This window comes from Anabrus simplex, chromosome 4, assembly GCF_040414725.1.
Source record: "Anabrus simplex isolate iqAnaSimp1 chromosome 4, ASM4041472v1, whole genome shotgun sequence".
In the NCBI taxonomy this organism is placed as follows: domain Eukaryota; kingdom Metazoa; phylum Arthropoda; class Insecta; order Orthoptera; family Tettigoniidae; genus Anabrus; species Anabrus simplex.
In genome coordinates, this window is record NC_090268.1 from 392,982,877 (window position 1) to 393,002,254 (window position 19,378).

General features: G+C 40.6%; 1 protein-coding gene across 1 annotated transcript in view; it reads left to right on the top strand.

The window, feature by feature from the left end:
- LOC136872292 (probable cytochrome P450 49a1) overlaps positions 1–19,378 on the top strand; it is a 51,004-nt gene that overhangs the window by 17,027 nt on the left and 14,599 nt on the right. Inside the window, exons 6-8 of the mRNA XM_068227521.1 lie at positions 1,381–1,457; positions 1,547–1,748; positions 11,796–11,958. Of these exons, the coding sequence (XP_068083622.1) occupies positions 1,381–1,457; positions 1,547–1,748; positions 11,796–11,958 (442 nt within the window). The remainder of the gene's footprint in view (positions 1–1,380; positions 1,458–1,546; positions 1,749–11,795; positions 11,959–19,378) is intronic.

The window sequence follows — 19,378 nt, forward strand, 5'->3', positions numbered from 1 at the left end:
CAACGTCATTATCATCATCCTTTAACCGTCTCCAGCGCAGTACAAGAGCGCTCTCTATCTTTGTTAATCCAAGAACATTTCTTCCTTCTCAACTTGATGCCATTGCACTCCTCCTTCTTCCAGGTCCTGCTGATCCAGCGTTTCCTTGGTGTAACTCGAGGTCTTTTGCTGTCCCCATTTGATCCATCCTTTTTACATGCCCATATCATTTGAGTCTTGATGTTCTTACATTTTCACTTATCGACATCTTTGCTTGTGTATTATGTCGGATCTCTTCATTTCGGATCTTATTTCTCCTTGTTTTCTTTTGCATTTTACCAACAATATTTTTCGACAGCGTTTCCATTATTTTTGTTAATTTTTTGTTTCATTTTATGTTTATTCCTTATCTGCTAGTCTCGCGGCATAGAGGTAGTGGGCCACTCTCTTACCAGAGGCTCTGGCCTTAATTCATGGCCATGATGGAGACTTTAACGTGGATCTGAGGACTGATTAGTGGTCAACTCAGCTTGGGTGCGAAAAACTGAGAAGCTCACTGACGGTGATATTGCGACCCCATTCTAGAAAGTGAACAATAACGGCCAAGGGGACTCGTTGATCTGACCACGAGCCACCTTGTAATCTGCAGTCCTTCCAGCTGAACAGCGGTCACTTGTTGGGCCGAGGCCCATGAAGGCTGTAGTGCCAAGTGAGGGTATTTCTTATCTAATCAGGTGCCATTCCGGTTGAGAAAATATTCTGAAACAAGTGGTTCATCAATGAAATAAATCTACGAAGACATTCAAAATTATGAGAATTTTTGAACGAAAACTAAATCAAATATGTATGTATGTACTGTATGTATGTATGTATGTATGTTCAGACCTCAGCCCGAAGGCTGGTTGGATCCTCAACAGCTTCGCCATCAGCAGTCATAGGTCACCTAGGCATCACTGAAGAGGCGTACTAAGGAAATGAGGAGTGAGGTAGTTTCCCGTTGCTTCATTTACTGAGCCAGAAGTTGCTGTTGCATATCAGTCTGCCAAGCCCACTGAAATGCATGCACCAACCAATCCTATGAGCAACAATTTCATATCATTCATATTAGGGACTGACTGCATACGAAATGGCATTAATAGCATCGCTCATACCTCGGTCATTTTCATATTGTCAAAGCCAAAGGTAAGACTGAGACAGATCAATGAAAGTAACACAATTATTCTAGCCCACACCAGAAGACAAAGTGCACACAAACACTAGGTCCCACCAGCAAGGCCATAAATAAAATATAGAAAATATAAATTAAATTGTTATCTACAAATTAATAACTTGTAAAGAACAGATGGTATGTCATATTATTCCTGTTTCTAACTACGTTACACTTTATTTTCTGGTCCCCAGAATGAAGGATCTACAAAACAAGAACGGAGAGCTGCCTGATGACTTCATGAACTATATATTTCGATGGGCATTAGAATGTAAGTTTATCATACAAGAGGGAGTCGCCTTCTAAATGTGTATTTATATGTATATTTACTTCACGGAATTCTTTGTATCTGATTAACAGCAATATCCCTTATCGCTTTGGATACGCGACTGGGTTGTCTGCAGCCAAATAGTAAGCCAGATTCAGAAACTGAGAGGATGATCTCCGCTGTGCACGTTACGTTGAAGGCATTGTTCAAGATCGACGTACAACCTTATGTCCTCCCATTCGAGAAGAAGAAATACTGGAAGCAGATGGTAGATTCTCTGGATCTCTTCAACGAGTATGTTGTATTCCTTTAATATTTACTTTCTAGATTCCTTGATTTTTATTACAGAACTTTGCACTACATTAATATGCTTCTCAAAATAGTGACAAGGACCACTGCGAAACGTCCTTGGACCCAAGGCTCTTTTGCAAATATATGAGATTGGTTTGACTGGTTTCTCTTTCCATTTGAAATTTTGATGGAATCTTGGCGTGTGGAATTAGGTAAGAACACTGCCATATGGCTATTTACCTGTATAAATGATTTTGAACGGTTCATTTAATTTCTTGAATAATTAAAAATAGCTGTGTTCAACCTTGTGAAAACTTAGAGCCAGTAATTTGATAAATGTATTGATGAAGGCAGTAAGTAATTATCCACCGCCCCAATCGTGAATGTTACCAACTAACCCAGATAAGGATCAAGATTTTTTTGTTAACATCTATTTTTTTCAAAAAATACTTTTAAGTATATAAAAGAACACAATGAACTTGGCTTATCTTTCTGGAAGGAGGTCAGCCGAATACTTATGCCCTGATGGTCTTTTTGGGGGGTAGTCCGTGGATAACAGCAATTGTGTACTTAGAAGTGATCTCTGACTTAGGCTTTAGTGTGATATTGAATAAAAAATGAATCGTGGAGAGGAACCTCTCATTTCATACACTCTGTCGTGGTTTTCTTCATTCAGTGATAGCAGTGAAGCTGCTTCCTTTTCACCGTAATCGTATTTGATGACAAGTCTGCTACACAATTATCCCATCACTAGCTAAACCCGGCCATGCTTCACTGTGGCTCAGTCTGTTATGTTATTTATCGGTAAGTAAATGAATGTATTCTAGCAAACATAGATTCATCGAGAAAACCCATCATTCAATTCAATACCCTGCGTTACATTACTGTGGCTATGCTGTGGAAAAAAGGAAGGGAAGATAAACGATGTTTTCCGCAGAAAATCATTTTTAGTAAAGCTAGTGGATTGAGTACAATTTTTGTTTGTCGGTGTTTTGCATAACCATAAAGATCAGACGGTTTACCGATTCTGGAGCACGCGACCTATAATTGCCAATGAGAGAAGCAATCGCTCTTTAAGTTCAAACCGCACACCTGCAAAGATTGCCCATGCGCATTATTGATAGTCATAGCGAACGCAAGGCGTATTGGAAATTGAAGTCGTTTGAATTCGAATGCTATGTCGGTCGGAATATGCGATATTCATGGAAGCAGCACGTCTTCACTTTTATGAAGTCAAATCAGAACTGTTGTTTCAATTAGGCTGTTCATCAATTTTTAAATACGAATGGTGTGCCATTGCTTAACTTTGGCTAATTGATGTTTCGGAGTAATATAATACTGGCACACTAATTTTCACATTCAGAATGTGTGACGGCAATCCTGAAACATTCTATAAATAATAAATTTCCTTTCGAAAATTCAGTACTTCGCTTTAGTTCATCACGAAGTCAATGGATTTGTATGTCACTGTTTCACCTGCGATTCCGTTTAGAATGATATTGTTCATATCGTGTACGTCAACACTTTTAGCCGCTAGAATGGCTCCTCAGCTCAACCATGCGTGATTTTCACAATGTGTTTCGAAGCTTTCTAAAACCGCGTCTACTAATTCTTCGTTTGAATTCACGATGATGCAGAAATTAGATAGGAAGGTGATTTTTCCTGTTTTTGGGTTTGTAGGTACAGTGAAATTATCGACCTAGAGTAATTGTCTTGTAAATATGTTAGCTGTTGGATCTCTTTGAAGCTGAACTCTCAAATTTGTTGTTAAATGCATTTTTTTGACTGCGCTCCAAAGAGCTTAATATTTCATGCGGACATGCGATTCATCAGCTGGTGTTGAGCGAGGTATAACTGGAAGCGTTTGCCTGAAGTCACCAGACAGTAACACGAATGCTCCACCAAATCGAACCTGAGTATTTCAAAAGTCTTTAATTGTATGGTCTGATATTTCCAATGACTTCTTTTGAGCCATTGTGCACTCATAAAATACAATTATTTTGTGCACCTGAAGGACCTTTCCAATTTCTAATGTTTTTGAAATGTTATATGTTGGTTTTTCCTGTGAATTGCATAATTAGTGACAGTTTAAGAGCTGAATGCCTGAAGAAGCAGTAGCTAATTCAATATGGCTATTTGAACGAATTTTAGTCAGGATGTAGGGAATTAAGAAGGTTTTTCCAGTTCCATCCGGAGCGTCCACAAAGTAGAATCCACCAGATTGGTCGACCACAGCTTTTAAAATGGTATCAAATTCTATCTTTTGTTCTAGGAGTTTTGGTGTGTTTTCTTCGATGAACAGCTGATAGTCATTTTTCTGTTGTATTACTGCTCTCTGAGCAGTTCTCTGTCGCATATTGCACTGATGGACCAATTTGGTGCTGTCATTCCCAATTGTGCCAACAACATGCCGCACATTGCAAGGCAAAGATACTCAATGAAGATTAACGTTTGATTGTATATATCTCCGGTGAAATCCAAACCATGATTTCGTGTTTATTGACGAATTATGTACAGAATATCTTCGGCCATGTAGTTTGTATATTTCTCCCAAAATTGTACTGGTTGTGATGGGGAATATGTAGATACAATGATTGTGAAAATCGTACGTATTTGAAATGTATTAGACGTGGCGCATGAATGTTCAATTGACTTTTCCCAATAATCGTCTTTTTCCAGCATATGAATTGCCTCGCACACTCTCCGATGCGTATTATGTGCTATTCCATCCACTGTTCGTAAATGTATAAAAGATGTCGGACCATGAACCGTAATGAAGCAACCGTAAATAAAAGCACTCAGCGTTGTTCGGATGCACAGTGTATTTTCGTACTAAAGTATTTGATGAAAATATTCCAGGTAGTACAACTACTGTTTTGCCCCTCATCCTTATTTCAAAATTCCTTCGTGTTGCGTTCCAAGTATAATAAATTGGAATGTCTGCGTACATCAAAGTTCTTGAAAAATCATCTGTTTGCCATAAAGAAGAACGCTGTTAATGCTTTGTGCGGTGGATTTTTTGCTCTGTCCTGTACGTTTTGTTGCATGAAATACACTCTTCTTCCGTCTTCCAGATGGAGAGTAAGATGAACAACTTTCCAAGACTGATTGGGGTTTGTACTTCCAATATGCTGTGGTACAATGGATTAGGTTATTTTGTCGGGCTAATTTCGGGTGAATGATTTTTGCAATTTCGTCATGTCTGTTCTTGTAGTCTGTGTCTGCCATTAATTGACAACCTGAGGTTATGTGCTGGATGGTTTCTGGAGATGTATTACATCGTCGGCACAGATCTGAATAGACAGTAGGATCACGCAGTATATGCTTTCTGTAGTCCCTTGTGGCAATGACTTGATCTTGTATGGTGAACATGAAGCCCTCTGTTTCTGGGTATATATCCGAATGTGTCAGCCACTCATGCGACGCTTGTTTGTCGATATATGGATGATTTAACTCATTTGGATAACGCCCATGAAGAGGTTTCTTTTTCCATAGAACGATCTTTTCCTCATTTGTGGAGAATGACATTTTAAGTGAAGCCGGGGTGTTCATATTGAGTGGTGTAAAACCGTTATCTGCTACAACCATTGCACTATGTAGGGCAGAGGTTTCTGATTTATGTTTGAAGTAGCACTTTAATGATGTATTTTTTTCATTGTGTAATTTCTCAAGGTCTATTAGTCCACGACCACCATCAGAACGAGGCAGAGCGAGTCTTTCTGAGGCTGATTTTGGATGATGCATGTTGTGTTTTGTCAGTAACACATTCACTTTCGTTTGAAGTTCCTTCAACTCCGTTGTAGTCCAGTTTATGACTCGAAATAAGTATGTGAGAACAGGTATAGCAAACGTGTTGATGGCCTTAACGATGCTTTTTTCCTGTGAGCTTAGAACGCACGATTCGTCTTACTCGTTCAATATATGTCAGTCTCAATGCCTGTTTTGTGTCCTTGTGTTGAATCCTGGCTGATTGGTTATATCCAAGATATCGATATGTTTCATTAGTTGTCAGTGGTGAGATATCTGTTGCTTTAGAGTGGATGCCTTGTGCCGTGAAAGAGCCCCTCCTAATTGTCTGAATAGCACATTTATCGAGTCCAAATTTCATGCAGATGTATGTGGAGAAATTGTGCGTAATTGAAAAAAGGTGTTCAAGTTGTCTTTCTGATGCAGCATATAGTTTCAAATCATCCATATACAGTAGATGTGAAATTTTGTAGATTGTTCTTTGCTTATTTTTGATACTGAATCCATGTGTTTTTGAACTCAGTCTGATAGTGGGTTCAGAGCAAAAAAAAAAAACCATAGCGGACTGAGGGAATCCCCTTGGAAAATGACTATTTTAATTGGTATGAGGTCAGTTATCACATATTCTTCTCCGTTGTGGAGGTTAATAGTAGTTTTCCAAGTCTACATGGTAGTTGCTAGAAATATCACTATTTTAGGATCAACTTTATATACTCTAAGGACCACAACAAGCCAGGAATGTAGCACTGAGTCGAATGCCTTTGTGTAATCTATGAAACAAGTGTGCAAATTTCGGTTGTTATTGTATGCTTGTTCCATGATTATACTATCAATTATTAATTGTTCTTTAAAGCCTTTTGTGAACCCTTTGCAGCCTTTTTGTTCCTCAGCGATGATATCATTGACCTTGCAATGATTCTGGATTCTATTTGCTACAAGAGATGTTATAATTTTGTATAAATTTGGTAGGCATATGCTTATTATTATTATTATTATTATTATTATTATTATTATTATTATTATTATTATTATTATTATTATTATTATTATTATTATTATATATAATTCGCTGGGGCCATCAAGGACCACGTTAAGTCTTGTTGCATTTGACACTGAACTTGGCCTTCTTTAGATCCCAAATTTCCCTCATTCTTTGTGAGTGGGCCTGCTTACGCTCCTCTGTCCAAGGGGCACCGTGTCTTCTCTTCGGCTGCTAGTCTCGGTTTAGCCCGTTCGTCAATATTTTCTTGCGGAAGAGATCTCTGTTAAGGGCGTCTTCAGCTGAGATATGTAGCATTTGCAGGTCTTCTTTGATATTTCTAAACCAGGGAATTGTGGTTTTGGGGTTTGAATCAAAAAAAGTGAAATATTTATTTAGTTAACTTTCTTCCGTCCATTCTTTTCATATGACCTTAAAATCGTGCCCGTATTTTTCTGATTGTGTCGGTAATTTTCTCTACTTTGCTGTAGACTTCCTTGTTGGATCTCTTTTGATGGATTCCATTTCTGTACTTTGATCCCAAGATTCCTCTCACAATTTTGCGTTCTCTTTTCTCCAGTTCTTCAAGGAGTCCTTTGTTGGCATTTAGAGACAGGGTTTCGGCTGCATATAGAACTACTGGCTTCAGAACTGTTTCATAGTGACGTATCTTGGCGTTTCGGGAAAGGCATTTTTTGTTGTAGATTGTGCGGGATGTTTGGTAGGCTATTTCCAGTTTGCGTACTCGCTCCTGAAGTGCTTCTTTGTCCAGTCCATTTTTCATGATGATCTCACCCAGGTATTTGAATTTGTCTACTCGGGTGATGTCCCCGTATTTTGTATGGAGTTTTGGTGGAGCCTCTTTGATGTTAGTCATTACTTCTGTTTTCTCAAACGATATCTGCAAACCAGTTTGTTCAGCAATTTCCTTTAAAATTTCAACTTGAGCTCTAGCGGTTTCTATGTCGTTTGAGAGAACAGCAATATCATCGGCAAATGCTAAGCAGTCTGTTGCGATCCCCTTGGGTTTGGTTCCTATTCTCAATGGACTGTAGTTGGTTTCCTGTAATCTCACCCGCCAGGTTCTGATGATCTTTTCAAAAACACAGTTGAATAGTATCGGGGATAGCCCATTACCTTGTCGGACTCCTGTTTTGATGTCAAACGAATGCGAGAGACATCCGTGGAACTTCACCTTGGATTTTGTATCGGTCAGGGTGGCTCTAATTAATGCCAGCAGTTTCAAATCAACTCCAAATTCATTTAAGATGTTTAGCAGGAATTCCCGGTCAATGGAGTCGTACGCTTTCTTAAAGTCCACAAAGACAGACACATACTGCTTGGACCTTAGTGTACAATATCTGATGATCGTTTTGAGATTTTGGTTCTGTTCAGCTGTTGAACGACCTTTTCTGAACCCTCCTTGGTATTCACCTATTTGATGTTCGACTTGTGCTTCCAAACGCTCCAGGATGGCAAGTGACAGAATTTTGTAAGTCACGGGCAGCAAAGATATTCCTCTGTAGTTCTTGATGTTCTTCATGCTGCCTTTTTTTTGTAATGAATGGATCAAAGCTATTTTCCAATCTTCGGGTAGGGTCTCCTTGTTCCAAATTTCTTCTATTTGCTTTTGCAAGATATCAAGTGATTCCTCTGGGGCATATTTCCATAGTTCTGCTACTACTGAGTCTTCCCCCGGCGCTTTGTTATTTTTCAGACGGGCAATGTGGCGCTTGATTTCATCTCTGTCGGGTGGTCTGGAATCTGGGTACCTGAGTAAGGGTTCCTTGGTCTCAATGGCGCTTTGAAGTTTAGAGCAATTAAGTAAATTCTTGAAGTAATCTGTCAGAATGCTGCAATTGTCTTCATTTGATGTCGCCAGTGTGCCGTCCTTTCGCTCAAAGCATAGAGATGGTGGTTTATAGCCAGTGAGTTTGCGTTTGAAGGCTCTGTAGTACTCTCTGCTTTCATTCTTCCTAAAGTTTTGTTCTATCTTTTCAATGAGAGATTTTTCGTATTTACGTTTCTCAGTTCTGAACACCCTAGCTGCTTGGGCACGTTGGGTTTTGTAGGTTTCCCAATCATTTTCTGATTTTGTAGAGTAGAACTGTTTCCACGCATTGAGTCTTTCTTGGAGGACTAATTCGCAGGTACCATTCCACCAGGCATGCATTTTGCCTTTCTTGATTTCTGCAACGTCTTTGGCGGCCTCAACAAGGAGACTTTTGGCGTTGTTAAAGTCAGTGTCATTTGGTCTAGCCTTCTCCGGGAACTCCTCGACCCTTTGCCGAAGTTTATCATCGTCAAAGCGTGTGATCTGTTTGGTTGTCTTCCTTGTGTTTGCGGGAATTGGTTTGAATTTGATAAGAGACATATAATGATCTGAGGCCACATTGATGCCTTTCTTTACCTTGACATTCATAATCTCAGGGCTGTTTCTCCTGGAGATTGCAACATGATCAATTTGGAACTCTCCGAGAGCTTGGATGGGAGAACGCCAAGTCATTTGCTTTCTGGGTAGATGGCGAAAGTGGGTCGACATGACCTGCAGGTTGTGATTTTCGCAAATGGACACCAGTCTTTTGCCGTTGGGATTGGTTCTTTTGTGAGCAGGGTAATTTCCTATAACTCACTTGTACTTCTGTTCACGACCTAGTTGGGCATTGAAGTCACCCAAAAGAAGCTTGACATGGTGTTTGGGGATTTTGTTTAATTTTTCATCCAGTAGGTCCCAGAAATTATCAACTTCGTCTGGATCAGACTTGTTCTTATCGTTTGTAGGAGCATGTGCGTTAACTAGGGCGTAGGTTTTGTTCGCGCATTTAATTGTGAGTATAGACAATCTGTCATTCACAGGTTCGAAATTTGCAACCGATTTAAGGATCTTGGTTCTAACAGCAAACGCGGTTCCAAGCATCACAGCTCCATTGAGGATTCCTCTTTGCGCTTTGCTCTTGAAAAATCGGTAGCCTTCGGATTCAAAAATCTCTTCATCTGGGTACCTTGTTTCCTGTAGGGCCATTATGGATATCTGATTTTCGTGAAGAGCTTTGGCGAGGGTTTTCAGCTTGCCAGTTTGTGTAAGTGAATTTATGTTGAAAGTTGCTAGAAAGGTTTTAGATTTTGGCCTGAGTTTTTGACTCTCCGGGGTACACCGAGACGTTCCGACTCGTCTCTTGCATGATGTCGAGTCTCCCCCAGAATCCGAACGAGACTCGTGCGCCGTGGCGTTCACGACGAGGGATTTATCCGAAGATTTACCCCCTGGGGTATGTTTCTTGAAATGTTGTGCCATCATGCTTTTTGACTTGACTTTGCTTTGGACGGGTACCCATCCTTTTACAACTAGGGTTGTTAGCCCTAGAGGTTGCCTCAAGATGTTTTCTGGCTTCTGGTCATTTACCAGTCTTCGCCGTAACCCTGGCAAGCGACCAGTTTTTTTTTCACGGTGGTATTTTATTTCCCTACTACCCTCTGACTCTGCTGGCGGCAGAGCCAGAGAGCTTCCCCAATTCCAATGGGACGTGCCCGATGGAGGTAACCGGTAAATCCCCACACGGGTATTATTATTATTATTATTATTATTATTATTATTATTATTATTATTATTATTATTATTATTATTATTATTAAAATTGTACAGAGGCAAAATGCTCGATTGGACAGATTGAACATTTTGAAATGTGCTTCTTACAAAGTTTAAAGGTTATCGAATTAATGAACGTAGATTTTCGTGGCTCACTGAAATAAAATAAATATAATTAACTGGATTTAAGCCACTTTTTATAACTAAAACTAAGCCCATTTATTATTAAATTATTAAACAAGGCCAATCTAATTTGGCGGAAAGAACGGCTTTGTTTTATAAATAGGCTTTGTTTCAGTTATAAATAAGTGGCTTAAATCCAGTCAATTATATATATTAATTTTGCTTAAAAATAACTTCTGAATACAGGATCAGTCAGTCAATCAATCAATCAATCAATACTGATCTGCATTTAGGGAAGTTGCCCAGGTGACAGATTACCTATCTGTTGTTTTTCTGGCCATTTGTACTTGCAATCAAAGCTCGTTTCTCTTTAAACAATTTTTCGTGATCCTAGTTATTATAGCTTAGAAATAACTTCTGAATAACAGTACTTACAGTACAATTGAAGCTCATTGTTATATGGCTTACTGGTGTATTGCAGGGAGTGGCCAAGGTAAAATCACAGGTCTGCTGGGCAAGTTGCGGAGTTCAGGCGTTGAGCAGGTAAACGTTGCGGATTTCGTGTGAGCCGGAACCGCCGTGTTCAGAGATGTCTACCAATACTTTCAATGCATGGACATTCGTTTCTTCCATGTTATCACACATTTACTGGTGTCAAGATGGTAATGCGAAGAAAGGACAGAATATGTCGTGCAGTTATAACCATTTTAAATAATAGGTCTCGTGTTGTTATTGTGTTAAGGCATACATCTACGATTTAAGAGTTCTGAATGCACTTAACTCCGCTTTGACAAAATTTCATACTTCTAGCCTTTCAGTCAAGCAACTCAATGTTAGATACACCTCACAGAGAGAAGCTACGAATTTTAGGTAAATAAAATACAATAAAGTATGAGAATATATTCTTTATTTATTTATTTATTTCTAAAAATTACCATACTTATCAGGTCGATCAGATTAGCTGTTTGCTTTCTTCTACGACTACGAGCGCTAATGTAAGCCAATGCAGCGTTTCATTTAAGCGCTTATAACTACATTTGATGTGGACATTTTTAAAAAATCAAAGAACTCATGGGGATATTGAACCAAGGAACTCGTTGCAGAAAGAATATTTACATAATTTACATAATTTACATAATTTGGATTTGGATTTGAATCAAAAAGAAAACGAGTAAATAAATAAGTGATTTTACGCTGGTTTTGAGGAGCTGCATTTAGGCCGGATGTGATTTTCAAAATTTGCTTGTTTAGCTAGGTAGGGTTACCCAAGACTCACAATTTGAAAACTTTTCGGGTACTTTAGCTCTTCAAATTTCAGCACAGTTGAGGAAATTGCTTAAATTTACGTTTTTCGTTGTATGTGGACACTTTCTTTGTCACCAAAGAAATGTTTTCAAGATTACAACTGAGCTAATGTTGTTTATTCATCCATAAATTCATGTACTAACAGTATTTCTGTCGGATGATGAATTTTCTACAGGGATGATGAAGTAGAAAAATTAAATGACTAAAGCATAAAAACGTCAAATATTACAATTCACACAACTTCTCTGCAAAATTAAGGATACTTTAGGATCACAGTAAGAAATCTAACATTTGATCCCCTTCCTTCCAGAGTGGCCATCAAGTACGTAAAACAGGCTCAAAGAAGAATAATGCAGAGGTCACCCGACACTCAAAAGGATATGAGTGTACTGGAAATTCTTCTTCTCAAGAATGAAGATCCTATGATTGCGTGCGTGATGGCACTCGATATGATGCTTGCTGGGATAGACACGGTGAGACAGTATTCTTCAAATGAATTTTATTTTTTTCCAAAGTCTGTATAGTACACATTCTCATAGTATTATAAGTCTGTAGCATATTCAGATAATTATGAGCCTTGGCCTGCCTAAGGGATTGCTGCCCAACCAAGTATTCTGAATAAATTGGTTTGTGACGTGGTCAACGTCGTTAGTTCTGTTACTCGATAAGTTTCATTGTCTGCTTTATCAGACTTCAATCGGTCATTGACAAAACAAAAAATGATCGAACTCCGTTGGGATCATGACCTCAACTCTTGATATAGAATATGAACTACGTGGTGGGAATTGTCGAAATAAAATATCTTGTGTGTACGAGTTTTATATCCTGTCATTGACATTTTATTTCCCACTATGATGCGCCCGCAGCTTCGCCCCCGTTTATTAATTCAACCGCATTAGATGTTATTAAACCGTAACAGTTGCTTGCTGATGATGCTAACAACTTCCTTTCTTGGAGAAAAAACACTGTTTGAAACAGCCATGAGTGATCGGTGAAATGCTGTGCCCACGTACGTTAAATATTTCAGATCTCTACGTCCCATAGATTTTGCTGGGCATCGCACACACAGGCAAACAATTCAGGATATCACGGACAGAACGAAAATGGCTTCCTATGGCATGGACTTAAAGCGGCATCTTGAATGTATTACTATGATTTATTTTGTACAAAACTGGTTTTATGTAGCGCCGACGCAGGTAGGCCTTATGGCGAAAATCGGATCGGAAAGGGCTGCGAGTTCGAAGGAAGTGGCCGTGGCCTGAATTAACGTACAACCTCAGCATTTACCTGGTGTGAAAATGGTAAAAGTTTGGTCAACCACGCAAAACTATCTTCAGGGCTGCCGACAATAGAGTTAGAACTGCTTGACATGTGTTCCCTACCTATCTTAAGTACATTGCCTAGCGACAGTGAATCTATACATTTAATCTTGGTGACAGCATGTCGGATTGTTATATCCCAACACACGTTTCCCGACGGTTTTTCGTTCATAACTAACCAACGATAGCGAAAATGAAAAATGCGATTTCAAGGTGCATTCGTACTTCTTTTCATTTACCTATCTTCACAATTGCAAAATATCTACGTGCCGTAGATTTGGTTGGGTATCTTAAACACGTACACAGACAGACAGACAGACAGACAGGCAGACAGACAGACAGACAGACAGACAGACAGACAGACAGACAGACAGACAGACAGACAGACAGACAGACGCTTCATTTTATTATCATAGATTTCTAAGCAAAACTTTCACATCTTCAGGACGGAGTCGACACACAGTGGGTCTGTGATATGAGAAATAACGTAGATACAGAAACATGATCGATGTCAGTATTAAGGGCGAAATTTAAAAATCTATATTTGGACCACGCAGAGTGGTGGGAGCTTCCTTCAGCGTACCTGGCCCTCTTCATCATCACTACGATGAACAATATCCACACCCATGAGTTCCAAATTATGATCAACATCTGAAAGAGAAGATGTGTTCGGCTGGAACTCTAGCAGTGTGGACCTCGCTTAATGATATTCCGCCACCTTAAATTTAAAACACTTCCAGAAATTCTCCATGTACCACTCCTGAATAGTCCGTGGAGACTACTGTAATAAATCGGGAAAAAATTACACGGATTGCAAACTCTGGCGCAGGATTATTTTACACCCACGCCAACTATTGTGGGATGTCGTGCAATGGCAGTTGCTGTAAACAAGCAGCTTCTGACTACTTAAAGAAGTTACAAATATTTGTATCTAAAAGTACTCTAAAATTTCAGGCCGTCATGTCTTCACATCCAGAATGATTTCTGAGTTTCATTACGTGAAATGCCTTCGGCGTCACCCGTGCTGTTTTCTTCCACTATGCTAGTTTGGTAGTATAAGGACAGATGCCAACTGTAAGAAGTCGAAGAGGTAGCAGGTGACAAGACTGCATGGAGAGCTGCCATGTAAAGACCTGTCCCACGGTAGAACACTAATGATGATCATGCTATGGAGTATCCATCGTGACGTCCCTGTAACATCATTTGTTACATACCTGTACTAATGATTTCGACCTTACTTAAATTTACTGAGACATAATATCTAAATAATGTTCCATGTGGGCAAATTATCTTATATTTGAGTACAATTTGAGTTCTACTTACGACGAAATGGCTCCAGTTCCCTTCAAAATATATTTTCCGAATAAATTCTAATTAAGAAGAATTTAGTCAACTCTGATATGGAGATTAAATTCCCGAAGCTGTTCGTCTATGCACAAAAGATGGCATTCCCTCACACCTACATCTCTCAGTGTAATTTGGAACCTGAGACATGTGGTACCTTGAGATTATCGAACGCCTCCAAAAACACATGCGTAATGATATTACACTGATTGACAGAGCAAATGCAACACCAAGAAGGAGTGGTCAGAACTTTATGCCAATTGCAGGGTAGACTGACGTCACTGAGGTATGCTCATGATGTGAAATACGCCGCTGTGCTGCGCACGTAGCGAACGATAAATGGGACACGGCGTTGGCGAATGGCCCACTTCGTACCGCGATTTCTCAGCCGACAGTCATTGTAGAACGTGTTGTCGTGTGCCACAGGACACGTGTATAGCTAAGAATGCCAGGCCGCCGTCAACGGAGGCATTTCCAGCAGACAGACGACTTTACGAGGGGTATGGCGATCGGGCTGAGAAGGGCAGGTTGGTCGCTTCGTCAAATCGCAGCCGATACCCATAGGGATGTGTCCACGGTGCAGCGCCTGTGGCGAAGATGGTTGGCGCAGGGACATGTGGCACGGGCGAGGGGTCCAGGCGCAGCCCGAGTGACGTCAGCACGCGAGGATCGGCGCATCCGCCGCCAAGCGGTGGCAGCCCCGCACGCCACGTCAACCGCCATTCTTCAGCATGTGCAAGACACCCTGGCTGTTCCAATATCGACCAGAACAATTTCCCGTCCCGTCGATTGGTTGAAGGAGGCCTGCACTCCCGGCGTCCGCTCAGAAGACTACCATTAACTCCACAGCATAGACGTGCACGCCTGGCATGGTGCCGGGCTAGAGCGACTTGGATGAGGGAATGGCGGAACGTCGTGTTCTCCGATGAGTCACGCTTCTGTTCTGTCAGTGATAGTCACCGCAGACGAGTGTGGCGTCGGCGTGGAGAAAGGTCAAATCCGGCAGTAACTGTGGAGCGCCCTACCGCTAGACAACGCGGCATCATGGTTTGGGGCGCTATTGCGTATGATTCCACGTCACCTCTAGTGCGTATTCAAGGCACGTTAAATGCCCACCGCTACGTGCAGCATGTGCTGTGGCCGGTGGCACTCCCGTACCTTCAGGGGCTGCCCAATGCTCTGTTTCAGCAGGATAATGCCCGCCCACACACTGCTCGCATCTCCCAACAGGCTCTACGAGGTGTACAGATGCTTCCGTGGCCAGCGTACTCTCCGGATCTCTCACCAATCGAACACGTGTGGGATCTCATTGGACGCCGTTTGCAAACTCTGCCCCAGCCTCGTACGGACGACCAACTGTGGCAAATGGTTGACAGAGAATGGAGAACCATCCCTCAGGACACCATCCGCACTCTTATTGACTCTGTACCTCGACGTGTTTCTGCGTGCATCGCCGCTCGCGGTGGTCCTACATCCTACTGAGTCGATGCCGTGCGCATTGTGTAACCTGCATATCGGTTTGAAATAAACATAAATTATTCGTCCGTGCCGTCTCTGTTTCTTCCCCAACTTTCATCCCTTTCGAACCACTCCTTCTTGGTGTTGCATTTGCTCTGTCAGTCAGTGTATATACCACAGAGGTAACAATGGTGACGCGCTGATTACAACTACTAAAGAAATGTGTTCAATGAATACATACTCACATACATATATATAACTCTTCATTAGAGACTGTAATATGTTTCAATGTTCAATCTGAAAAACTTTATTAATAAACAATGCAACTCTACAATCCTTTACTTGTAACGATCTCTTTGACATCGTTTACTTATTTTCGTCTCATCTTTATATCATTAAAGTCTGAGTCTAAACTTCGCAGTCTTGGACTACCTCTGCTTCATTACCCTCCATCGTCGACTCACTATTCTCCTAGGTAACCCATCCTCCTCTATCCGACTCACATGTCCCCATAATAAAGCTGTTTTATACGCACAGATTCGTCCACTGCTCATTCAACCTTAGCCCTCATGGTTCTTATGATGCCATTTTGTCACTGTTGCGATCTATTTGTACCAGAAATCGTTCTCGCTAATTTTATGTCTGTTAATTTCAAATTAAGAGTATGATATCCTGAATAAACCCAGCGTTCACTCCCTCGCAGGAAAGTAACTCCTAATGCAAAGCGAAGGAAGAACAGTTTAATGTTGAAAAGGCATCCCGATCTTCGAAGGAATACCACCGAAAATCTATTATTTAATACTGTTACGTCTTATAACATACTCTAGGTTGTTCCACATCATTATCTGTACATCAACCTCTAGAGACCTAAGGTATAAAGTAATGCTATTTTTGAAGTAAAAATTAGATATATTGCTAATTGGGCATCACATATCACAGATACAATAAAAAACTATGAATTTTTGAAAAACATTTTTGAAAAACTGCATGTGTCGTATGTGACACATTGGTACTCTAAATTACTAAAAGGCACTTCATAGTCTTGAATGAATTACTGGGTTCTTGGCAAAAATTTGCAAAATCTACCACACGAAACACTGTTGTATGTTCACTACTGCAAGATAACAATATTTGTCTATGTTCTGAGAACACTTTAGGATACTTGACCTCAAATTGTGATCATGAAAGTGTCCCCTGTCATTTGGCAACTGCTGCTGTTGCTCAGTTCCTCTGGTGGTACCCTTTGAAACAGTTTCGCCCAGAAACAAGACACAGATGTAATCCACATACTGTGCAGAAAACTCGAGCTCGCACACTTTTGCAGCCTGGCATTCTGCCTCTGTGTGTTTTGCCATCATCTACCATTTCTGGCATGTGAAGTGCACCAGACGTCCTCTTGGCAGTGCTTGGATGTGGTGATGAAGACTTTCTTTTCTCACCTGGCAGGCTGTGTCTTCTGGTGTTTCATTTTATTCTTCTTCTTCTTCTTCCCTGATGTTTGGTTGTTCTGAATTCATGAGCCATTCGGCTACTTCGATTTTGAAGTCCAGGTAGTCATGATGTCTTTCTTTGCTTTCTTCAGTACCTTGCAATCTCCTCGGTACTCTATCCATCCTGCTGCACAAGCAAAATCAAAGAAGTGTAGAATGAGCCGCACAGTCCATTTTCTGGTTTTTGCATGTTGCATATAGTATGACAGCACTCTGTCGAGGAAATCGACTCCTCCCATAAATTTGTTGTAATTCTCAACAATGAGAGGCCGCTTCACTTTCTTGTAGATTTTGTCTTTTTTGCACCAACGGCGGCATTCCCCAACTGGATTTGTGCCTTCTATGGACGAGGCAAGAGTAACTGGCTTGTTATCTAACCATTTTACTATGCACACTTGCCCATCGCCACGAACAAATTGGTCAATTGAGCCCCTGCCTTCCCTCTTCATTTCTGCATCACTTCTCAGTCTAACTTCACGAGGAATACGGGAAAGTTGTATTGTTCCCGTTCCTTGGCATGAAGCATCAGAATGTAGGTAATCCAGCAAGGTTTCAGACGTAAAATACCTGTCCATGCATACTACCGTCCTTGGTTGTAAAGTTTGTGACAGCCTCATCACAACTTTCCCCTTAATGTCCAGGTCATCATACCCATTTACAATTGTGTCTCCTTTCCCCTCGTACATGAAGAAATCTGGTGGTAGACCATCAGGAGCACAATATACAAACTTTTCAATCCACACGGTTCAGGCTTTCCCCTGATGTACTGTCGCATTGCAGCATGACCCCAGAATGGCACCATCCGTTCATCAATGCACACCTGCGTCGACCTCGCATTTTTCAAGCACCCATCACGAACTGACTCTAATAAAGGCCTCACCCTCCAGAACTTATCATTGCGGCGTTCAAGTTGGTACATCATCATCAGCTACAACTTTTAAATTATGTCTGATGGCAAAGAAACGATTTCGGGACATCTTCGAAGCTATGTGTTCTACTTTAGTAGAACCCGCCCACTACATCTTCAGCCTTAGGTATCCCGAGTATGACATTGTCATTGAAATGCCAAAAAACCTTTTGATTTCTTCGGCAGTTGTATTGAGAGATTTTCCCAAACGCGATAGAGACATCACATTTGTACATCGAGATACAACGCTGTAAATACTCTCCGACACATATTTCGAAAAATATTGAAAGGGCTGCAACTCCTCAAAATCACGTGGGACCTCATGTAAAGCTGGAGCAGGTGGAAGAGGTTCAAATATATCGGTATGTCTCCATGGTGGAATACGATGATTCACTGGAATCCCTAATTCAGGAGTAGGATCCTCGGGACTGTCGGAAGGAACATCTTCGTAAATGACTTCATCGGGTGTTAAAACGTCATCACTTTCCGAGTCCACACCCTCGAGATCAGAGCAGTTGCCATCAATTTCAAGTTCTGATATAATTTCCTCCACGGACACTGTAATGCAAGAGATCAAATGGAAATTCTAAGTTCCCATGAAGGGAATTAGATTCTTTTCCACCAATAGAGCATATCAAAAATCAGATCAAAAATTAGATGTCTGGCTTATCCGGCGTTTGCTCTATTAACCAGCGTTTCGTCTTAGGTCTGACACTAGACTCTTTAGAGTGGGATGTGTCAGACCCTACCCACTGACGCTGGGGTGTATGCAGGTGAACTTATCAGAAGCTTATTTATGAAGCACAGTCTGATAACTGCATACGGGAGATAAAACTCCACAATGGAATTAATGCCCGCCTAGCAATTCCAAATGGAAATTCTAAGTTCCCATGAAGGGAATTAGATTCTTTTCCACCAATAGAGCATATCAAAAATCAGATCAAAAATTAGATGTCTGGCTTATCCGGCGTTTGCTCTATTAACCAGCGTTTCGTCTTAGGTCTGACACTAGACTCTTCAGAGTGGGATGTGTCAGACCCTACTGATGCAAGAGATCGTTAAAAATTAAATGCCAGAATGTATTTGAATTATGCCAAAGTCACACTGCTTACAAAAATGTCTCAGTCTCGCAAGAAGACAAACTTCTTAACTACCTATACTTGTTAATTCAAATCTGTTGTCACTATTTATTACTATTTTGCTCTAATTGTCTAGAAATTAGTGTACTCTAATTTCTTTGACGGTCGTAAGAAAATTCTAAACCAAATCAGTATTAGAATTAAGGTTCAGTTCCAGTGTGTCGTATGCGACACGATTCCAAAACACTTCGTACAGTGAAGATAATTCACAAAATTGTAAATTATACTATATCAAC